We start from the raw sequence: 9,331 nt of genomic DNA, 5'->3' as shown, positions 1-9,331 counted from the left end.
TACAAAAATGATGCTCGAGCAAGAGCTTTACTAAACAGTGACTTCTTTTCAAATATAATGTACAGGCTACAGAGAATCACAAAAGTTCGTTTGAAAAAACCAGACCAACCAAAAGGCCAGCAAAAATTACAAATGAAGTGTTTACTGCTACGTGGATTATTTAAATCCGAGTTTCCTTCAGTTACAAGATGGTGAAAACGAAGCTTTGCTACTTACAGCCTGCGGTCTGCATTAAACGCCAAAAAAAAAGAAGAGAAGTTATATGCCTGGATACAGTGTAGTACTAGTCTTGCTGGAATCTTATGCATATACAGGAAAAAATGGCTAGTCGTCTCATTCACTATTGGTTTCACACTCTTCGATCAACCTGGTAGAAAATGAGGACCCATAAATGAAGTGCAATGATGCAATTCAACTGCTGCTTATCTGTCAGTTCCCAGCAGCTGTTAAGGGGCACAGGGCTAACAGTTCAGGAGTAAAGGGTATGCTACAGGGTACTGGTTGGCTGGTACATGCACCCTGAATTGGTAGGGGATGGGGTAGGACCATCTGCCTCTCATGATGCACACTTGTTCTACAACCACCCAACAAGGAAGCAGATTGTTGTCTAGAAAAGTGGACGTTCTGAACGCACTACCATACATAATAAACTGTAAAGTGAATACACTTAGTTGACAGCACTGAGAAACAGCCCTGCTGTCTTTCTTTCGGGAAAAACTACACTGCTGGTAACAGGGACTAGGCAAAAATATGCAAGCCAGACATTTTGCATGTTTAAATAATGAATTTGCACGCAATACCAGAAAAAATATCGAAGTACTTAGAGATCGTTCATACTAACAGCAAGTGTTTGAACTTTGAGCAAGAGTAGACAGCAAATAGAACCATGAACATCTCTTGCTGACAAAAATTTGAAGGAGTGGCAAAGTTTATATTAGACAAAAAGACTTGGAAAGGACTAATACCTTCAGTAAACAAAACCGTATGAAGACATCACGATTTTACAAAATACAGCAGCTCGTCTGGTCCCTGAAAAGGTAGATAGACGGTTTAATTAGCGACTGCAAGTCATGATAAACCAAATCCATTTAAGATAACGTCAATTTTGAAGTCCTGGTATTGCCTGCATTTACAAACAGATGTTACATAGTATGTTAGAATCTCTTGTTTGTGAGGGTACATGTTTGAAAATGTTAGCAGACTGTGGTGACTACTTGGATAGCCAAGTTCTGACAGGAAAACGAAACCCACTTCATAATTCTGAATCTCATTCCAAGTTATACAGCAAGAGAACATACTTCTTCGGATCTTCATAGTGTACTAAAGCCTCCAGAAATTTCTTCCAATATGGTCCAGTTTCCTGAAGGTTAACTTTGTCTGGTCCCCCAAGATAAGCTTGAACAATGAATTCATGGCTCCTCTCCCTGAACAGAGGAAAATGTGTCAGTTTGTCGTTTATTATGCAGTAAGATGAAATATATTGTGCTTAATCCTTTTAGACAGACCTTCCTTCATATCGTGACAACCATCCCAAGTAAGCTGCTCCAAAGTACATGGATGCAAATGGATTGTAGAGATCATCCACCGAGCTCACTGTGTATGCCGTATAGCCACAATCTCTACATACTCAAAATGCAAACTGCAAGTGAGGACAACTATATGGAAACTGCAATAGAAAAGTTGAACAAGAGAAGTGCCAATGCAGCCTTTTCTGATAGAGTATGCAACCAACTCAATGCAGTTAGATTCCAGTTTATTAGATCAGTACTTGCTCTGAAGTATGATTGTCTGACTTCTGAAGTAACCGAAAGTAGCAGATCAAAAGAATTCATGTACTCCCTCCAATCCATTTTAATTGTCAATACTTGCTCTTAGTCTTATATTTTGTACTTGGATCGCCAAATATGTACTCCCTCCGTCCCAAAATAAGTGTCTCAACTTTGTACTAACTTTAGTACTAAACTTGAGACACTAATTTTGGGACCGAGGGAGTATGTATGAAACAGTATACGCCAAATCTGTAGTTCAGGTTCAGCTATCATGTGTAAGGACAAAATAATAAGTAAAGCAAGGATAACTGGTAAAGCAAAGAGTTTCAGGATTGTCAGGGCGAACAATATCGTTCAAAATGTTGAGGTCCTACTCAGACTCCACAGTCACCTCACCAATAATTGTTTGGATAAAGTGTACAGGTAAATGGCTAGACACAATGTCACGCTCACCTGGAAAGCCATGCAGCAGTAGGGTAATCTATTCCCATCAATCCTGTCCGAGAACGTACTCCATGGACAAAGCGCATACTGCTCACCTCTGCAAGAGCAGCTAGGGCTTCCTATGCAGATTTGAAACAGAATAGACGGTTCAACAAATGTTAGGATGCAGGAGCTATAAGAAATTCAGATAATATATTTGTTGTTACTGGGATAGCCCTACAGGCATCTACATAGTCAGTACCGCTGGAATTTCAATTGGAAATATCTCTAGTCACTAATTTTACAAGGAAATGGATGCTAATGCGATTAGCAGACATTACTTTCAAATATTTACAGAAAGAGAGAAACAAGGGAAATGTTTATGATAACTAACAGCAGAAGAAATGCATTGGCTAATATACTGTTGCATGAATTGAGAGCCAAAATATGATGAGCATAGTATGTGATGATCACTCATGCTACAGTACTATACATACTTACGTAGGCCTGCGAAATGCAATACAAATGCATGCAACAAAACAGAGGTTTAGGAGCTAAATGGTTCTACAGGATGCACAGGTATTGGTATTTCAATGCATTACAGATTTGCTATAAGAGAGGTCTCAGTTGATGACCAGATACAAGAGCAACATGTTTAAGCAAGTTCGAATAGAATGCACTGACTATCAACCCAAAACTTACCGGCTTTACTCCTCTTGAGCTGAAATGGCGAGATATGATTATTTCAGCAACAGCCTGAGATTAAATTCAGAATCACGTTTAGAAACTGACATAAAACCATTAAAAAAACTATACTGATGATATGATATAGAGTCGGGGCGGTTGTATCAAGTAAGGTGTGAACTAATGGTTATCTGAAGAATATGCAGATGTGATGTTTACTGTAGCTTTACGTACAAACATATGTTTGTCAAGTTTTAGCACGGCAAAGAGGGCACCCTACTAGTGAAAGGAAATGTGAAGTAACTGCACAATTATTAAGAACCAGCCATACCTTGACCTCAACTCGAGAAAGATACGGTCTCTTCTTGGCATCATGCGAAAATCTGACATTTCCACGCCGCTCGCCAGAATTTGTCCACTCCTTCAACACGTCAGGCTGACTCCACATTCCACCCATATCTTCCTCTGACACTTTGGAATCCCAATATACCAGCTGTGTTCCTAACACAAAAATGATAACCGGATGACATGTTGAATGTAGTAAGAAGTTTCTCCGGAATCAAAATAGGGATCAGCTGTTGGAGTACATGCTTTATTTTAAGTCTTTCCTATATTTTACACTCCTTGAATATAAAAAACTAAAGAAAAAAACAAAATCAACAGAGCAAAATGTAACCTGCAGTTGAGGAATTTTCTAGGAGATCAGGAGCGAGCTCATTGAAACTGTCTGGTTGTCTGCTAACAAAAAAGTGAGAAACAGTTCATCAACAAGTTCGATCCTGGATGTAAGGTAAAACAAACAAATAGCTTTTGCGCAAAATCATAACTTCTGAATTTTAATTCATTGAACAGTTTCTACATTTCTAAAATAATGGACATTCAATGGGTTGCAAGGAGTTGACCATGCAGTTCATATAGTTTACTTAGGGCATGTACAGTGCACTGCTAAGTGCTTTTATATCGGTGCTTAAAGAGAGATGAAAAACCACATCATTTAGCACGCATGCAAGAGTCACCTTCTCACATACAAGCACATAGTACAACATTAGCACCTTATCAGTCATAAGTGGCAAGAAAACTGTTTCTTTCATTAAACACTTCTTCACGCGCTTGCATTGTATGTGCCTTAATGATACAATCATCAAGGAACATCCTTTGGATTGTTGTGAAACAAAAAAACTGGTTATTTCATTAGTTTGATACAATATAAGTTTTGTGACATACAACATACATTTTCTCAGTCAAATCTACAGTCAAAATTGAGCACAAAATATGAAGGGGGCAAATAAATCCAGACGGAGGTAGTACCAATTTAACTGGAACACTGCACTACTGCAGCGGCTACAGAAGTCCGCATTATCCTGCTATAGTGGGTACAGAGAGGAGTATGCTGAAGGACTGGGACGCCGCCTGCAATGACAAGGCAGGCTGGAGGTGGTGACTGCACCATCGGTTTCTTGCAAGATACTCCCTCCGTTCCAAATTACTCGTCGTGGTTTTAGTTCAAATTTGAAACCATGGGAATCAAAGTAGTCAGTCCGCATCACAATTGGTAAGCTTTTTCATGGCACGGCCCAGCAGCTTAGCTGGGTGTCCGTGCCCGCTTACACCCTCATAATTCTCCGGTCCCAATTTATAGAGGTGAAACTTAAGATTAAAGCTACTGTAAACTTGTATCATGTCAAACAAGTAAAGTTGTCGCTTATGGTTCTGTTATTTCGAGGAGCTCAACAATTTTTCCCAAACTTGAGGTCTTACTAGGCTTACATATTTAAGCTCAAAACCTTAAAGAAAAGACCTTAATAGACCACAAACTATAAGAGAAACAAATTTAACCAAGGCAATACACTGAGCACTGAACAACATAACAATGTTGGAAGTAGAATACGAAGAGAGATTTTGAAGAATAAAACCTCATAGAGAGCAAGGTCTCTTTCACATAAAGATAACGTTCGAAAATGGGGGCAGATGACTTGTGAGTAGCTTTCTTTCTGCCTCCCTTGTAAGCTCTAACGACAAATTCTTCAGTTCTTTCTCTGCAGCATTTTGCCAAATAATTGCGTTTAGGAGTAGAAAGATACAAGATGATAAAGTATATTAAATTTAAAAGTGAAACATAATCTACCGGAGAAATACATACTTTTCATCACATGAGAAGAGCCACTTTGCATAAGCAGCGCCAAAGTAGACATTTATAAAAGGCCAGTAGAGCAAATCAATATTGTCTTCAAGTTCAATGTCATAATTCTTGTAACCCAGTTCCCTTATCAGAAGTGATGAAAACAAGAAGTTCGGTTAAAGAATGTAGATGAGAATGGAAGATACATAAATTAAGTTGACCAGGCCTGTTGACTGTTGAGTACCTGCCAAGCCATTGAGCAACTTCTGGTGTCACCTGCATTATGCCCATCTTAGTCTCCTTAGTCTTGCGATCATAGTCATCCACAAAGAGCCTCCTTCCACTCGCAATTTCTGCAAGGGCACCTATCATATACTGCACAAAATAAGTAGCATGCTTAGCAAAGTCCACCAGGATAGTTACCAACAGCAAGATAGCTGAACTCTATCACTACAATTGTCATGTCTCATACCCACATAATTTTTACTCGTCTACAAAAGATAATGTGTCATGAAACATATGTTAGCATACAGTTGTACTGCACCACTCACTTTTCCGATTACTGTCACAAGTGCAAATGATGATAAAACATAGAGAAATAGAATCAATACCGGGTCTAGCTGTGATTTGAAATGCCTCTGAACAGTAATTGCAGCAACTGCCTGAAAGAATCACGAGTGTATGTAAGAACACTTGAAACCCAGCATTATACAAACAACAAACATAATAATTATCAAAACCAATAGACCCCAGCTTTGTTATTATTTTTCATAGCTCGGCAAACTTCAGCACTGCATTAATAAACTTCTAAACAGTCATTTAACCACTTCCTTGAATATAGCAAGAAACCACCATGTTTGACCACTTATCTCACAGCAGCGATAGCATTTACCTTGGTTAAAGTTCAGCAAAAAATTCGCTAGCAACTACTGATAGCCTGCTTTTAGTGCCACATTCTAGATCTCAGATGTGAAATGATTATCAAAATGAATAAAGCAAACAATGGATAGACCGGATATGTCAGACATTTTGTTTTTCAAAGAGGTTATCTTAGACATGCAGAAATGCAGCTTCAAAAAACAGATATATAGTGATCTAGCAAACAGTACAAGTATCCAACAGCTAACGATAACAAAGGTTTACACAGTTAGGCTGATCACCCACCATAATTTCAGTTTGTGTCAGATATGCCTCGCCATCAGGATCCCGTGATAGGTGAACTTTCTGTCCCTGTTCTTCCCCAGCATCAATCCACTCTTTACTTACATGAGGATCTGCCCACATTAATTGAATATCATCTGGATCCAAGCAGTCATCCCAATATTTAAAGCTTACAGGCATCTTGTACTGATCAATAGCAGTTTCTGCCAATCTGCATTGAAAACAATAAACAAGTAAAGCTTAGATGCCATATGGTACCTTTCTCAAAGTACAAAGAATTCAACGACCCAATTAGCCGTTTGTTCTGGACTTACATAGGGGGTCAGACAGTTTTGACAGGATAACAGGTCAGTAAGTACATTGGAGTCTGGAGTTAATATTTTGCGCAAATGCAATCACATAATAAGAGGAAAATGCAATGGCTGGTTGCATTGTATTGATAGAAATGAGGGCATCTAAGTATCTGTAAACCAAACTGTGCACTCACTCGAGATGGAAAATCGTCATATCCTGTACATGTATGCATCATACTGCAGATCGTAATAAACACGGCAAAGTAAATGTAACATGAAACTAATCACTGAAAGTGAAGAGAAATATGGTGAACACACAGTATCTTATGTGCACACAGCACACAGAAGTCATCACCAAAACAAGTACACAGAATTCAGCAAGTCACACCACACCCACACCATGACACCAACAAGCAGCGCGCACTCAAACTGGAGATTCGCGTAACAAGAATTGGAAAGATAATCTGGGGTCAGGGGAGATGATTATTCATAATCTACACACAAAAAAAGCTCGCAGAAACTGTACAATCCCCACAAAGTTCCATATGACGATCAAAATTTCCAAAAAAACTACTTCCACAGGCACATAACATGAATCATGAATCATGATCACTGTTTCCAACGTGGGATAACTTTTTAGGTGAAAACTGTGAGATAACTTAAATTCGCAACATTATAAATCGCACTGAATTAGAACTAGCTATGAACAATTTACACACTAAATCAGTAAATCTTCGATACAGACCCAACTCCTGCGAAGGAACGACCGACCAACCAACCACCAACTAGCAGCAGCCTTAGCGTCGGACGCACGCACGCTGTACCTGTACGCACGCACGCACGGCGAGATCGCCAAAAACAGCAACCGCATTGGCCTCGTCAACCCGCCACCAAACAGCACGAACGCACCGAGCGAGCATCGCACGCAACAACGAAAAAATCGCACCTCGACACCTCGCGATCTCAGTCGTAACCTCCATCAATGCACGACACAGCAACCAAAATCGGCGAAAGGAAATCACTAGGCGCTACCAAAAAAAACCTCGCTCCCACGGCCGAGCACCGAAGAGAACGGGCCGAGAAGAGGCTGCGGCGGCGGGATGGCAGAGGGAGCTCACCAGGGCGCGCGGAGGCAGTCAGGAGGGGAATCGGGGGTGTTTCCCGCCGCTCGCCGCCGGCTCCTCGCGATCCGAAGGGGATTTGCGGGTGGCGACGGTGGGGTGGGGTGGGGTGGTGGGAATGGGGAATTGGCCAGAGAGAGAGAGGAAGGAGAGAGAGGCGCGTAAAGTGGAAGACGGGAAGGGAGGGTGGCAGAGCAAAGCGCGAGTGCGGGCGGTACAGTTTAAACGTGGGCCTGCGCACGTGTCTGGTGGATTTCGGATTTGAAATCACAGTCGTTGAAATTGGATGGGCGTCGATTTCTTGCGAATGAAGCGACGCTGTTTGGTCGTTTCGGATAACTATTTTTCGCCGCTCACCAGTCTAGATCAATTTGATGTTTGCTCGTCATCCAATGATTTTTCCAGTGGACTTCTAAAAAAAAGAATGTTTTCTCCGGTGGAACGCTGTAAAAATTAAATGAAATCAATGCCGGGTGACAATCTGTTCGACTGTTCGAGGATCTATTAGTGCAAAAATGTTGTATATGCTAGTGTAATGCTCCCGTGTTTCCCCGCTAAAAAATGCTCGCGTGTTGCATTCTTTTTCATGATGGAAGATAATGACTTTCATTTTAGCCTTTGCTTTAGATTGCCACATCTAAACGCAAAATTAACTAAATTATGTGGATATTTGGTTCAAGCCACACACTTAAAAGATTAGTTTTGAAAGAAAAACAATCAGTTTTGTTAAAGCACATCTAGATGTGTCATAAGTATTGCACATCTAAGTCATATGTCATTGGTCTTACATTAAGATTCGTGTGAATATTTTCTTTTTCTTTTTTTTCTCTTTATGCTTGATTCACTCACTTAGATGTGCAATAATTAGAGCACATCTAGATGTGCCCTAGACACACCCAAAAAAAATCCAAATTTATCGATTGATCATACTCTCGCATTGGTCGCACCCTCCGTGGGCACCACGTACCACGTGGACCACTTTCAGAAATATTTCGGGCATCATCTCTATCCCCTATCTTTCTCGGTAGATCCCCGTTTATGTACAAGGGCGACATTGTATACAAGGTTGGAAAAGGCGATAGGCGTAAGCAAGGCGGTTGGCCTTCGCCTAGTGCCTAGGCGGTGATTAAGTGCCCTAGGTGCGGCCTAGGAGGTAATATAGTTTTTACTATCGGGTGTATTTGTGATTATTATATGTCTTGATATTAATTTAGGGCATATAAATTAGTTAATTATGGACTACTGCCATTGGAATATGATACATTTGGCATATCAGTGGAGTATGACATGATTTCTGGGTTGCATGGAAAATTTCTTTGCTTGCCCTGCCTAGACCTCCATTTATGCCCTAGGCGAGGCGTTTGGCCATTGCCTAGCGCCTAGGCGTGCCTAAGCACCTCCTAGGCACTGCCTTTTTCAACAGAGATTGTATATCTCGCCATCCCCGCAACATGGCACCATGCGTCACCGCCAACGTTGTTGGGAGGTAATGTTGCAGCCCGCTGATAACCCACAAGTATAGGGGATCGCAACAGTTTTTGAGGGTAGAGTATTCAACCCAAATTTATAGATTCGACACAAGGGGAGCCAAAGAATATTTGAAGGTATTACCAGTTGAGTTGTCAATTCAACCACACCTGGAGATTAATTATCTGCAGCAAGTAATCAGTAGCACAATAGTTTGATAGTTTTGATAATAGTGACAGCAGCAATAGTAACAATAACAGTGATAGCAGTAGTTTTGTAGCAAGCGTAACAGCG

At 40.7% G+C, this 9,331-nt stretch overlaps 1 protein-coding gene across 2 annotated transcripts; it reads right to left on the bottom strand.

The window, feature by feature from the left end:
- Nucleotides 1-7,755, bottom strand: LOC123132570 (uncharacterized). 2 transcript variants are annotated; one of them, XM_044552400.1, is made up of 14 exons: nucleotides 7,568-7,755; nucleotides 6,160-6,367; nucleotides 5,607-5,657; nucleotides 5,240-5,370; nucleotides 5,017-5,139; nucleotides 4,790-4,912; nucleotides 3,553-3,611; nucleotides 3,208-3,377; nucleotides 2,895-2,948; nucleotides 2,223-2,332; nucleotides 1,506-1,619; nucleotides 1,299-1,424; nucleotides 966-1,029; nucleotides 1-367 (listed from the first exon to the last, which is right to left on the bottom strand). In XM_044552400.1, exons 2-13 carry the CDS (start codon nucleotides 6,334-6,336, stop codon nucleotides 1,002-1,004), a joined length of 1,266 nt encoding a protein of 421 aa, XP_044408335.1. In that variant the 5' UTR covers nucleotides 6,337-6,367; nucleotides 7,568-7,755; the 3' UTR covers nucleotides 1-367; nucleotides 966-1,001. The 2 variants fall into 2 exon arrangements, with proteins under 2 accessions (XP_044408335.1, XP_044408334.1); XM_044552399.1 differs by having other exon boundaries at nucleotides 1-226.
- Nucleotides 7,756-9,331: the final 1,576 nt, after the last annotated feature.

This window comes from Triticum aestivum, chromosome 6A, assembly GCF_018294505.1.
Source record: "Triticum aestivum cultivar Chinese Spring chromosome 6A, IWGSC CS RefSeq v2.1, whole genome shotgun sequence".
Lineage (NCBI taxonomy): Eukaryota > Viridiplantae > Streptophyta > Magnoliopsida > Poales > Poaceae > Triticum > Triticum aestivum.
The sequence above is the reverse complement of the archived record's forward strand: the minus strand, read 5'-3'. Positions and strand labels throughout refer to the sequence as shown.

Bases quoted from the DNA above. Each gene is read 5' to 3' on its own strand.
- LOC123132570 (XM_044552400.1), bottom strand. From the start codon at position 6,336: ATGCCTGTAAGCTTTAAATATTGGGATGACTGCTTGGATCCAGATGAT. The intron at 3,378-3,552 runs GTTACATTTTGC...TTTTTGTGTTAG, and splicing joins AGAAAATTCCTCAACTGCAG to GAACACAGCTGGTATATTGG. The intron at 1,620-2,222 runs GTGAGCGTGACA...TTGAGTATGTAG, and splicing joins ACTGCTGCATGGCTTTCCAG to AGATTGTGGCTATACGGCAT.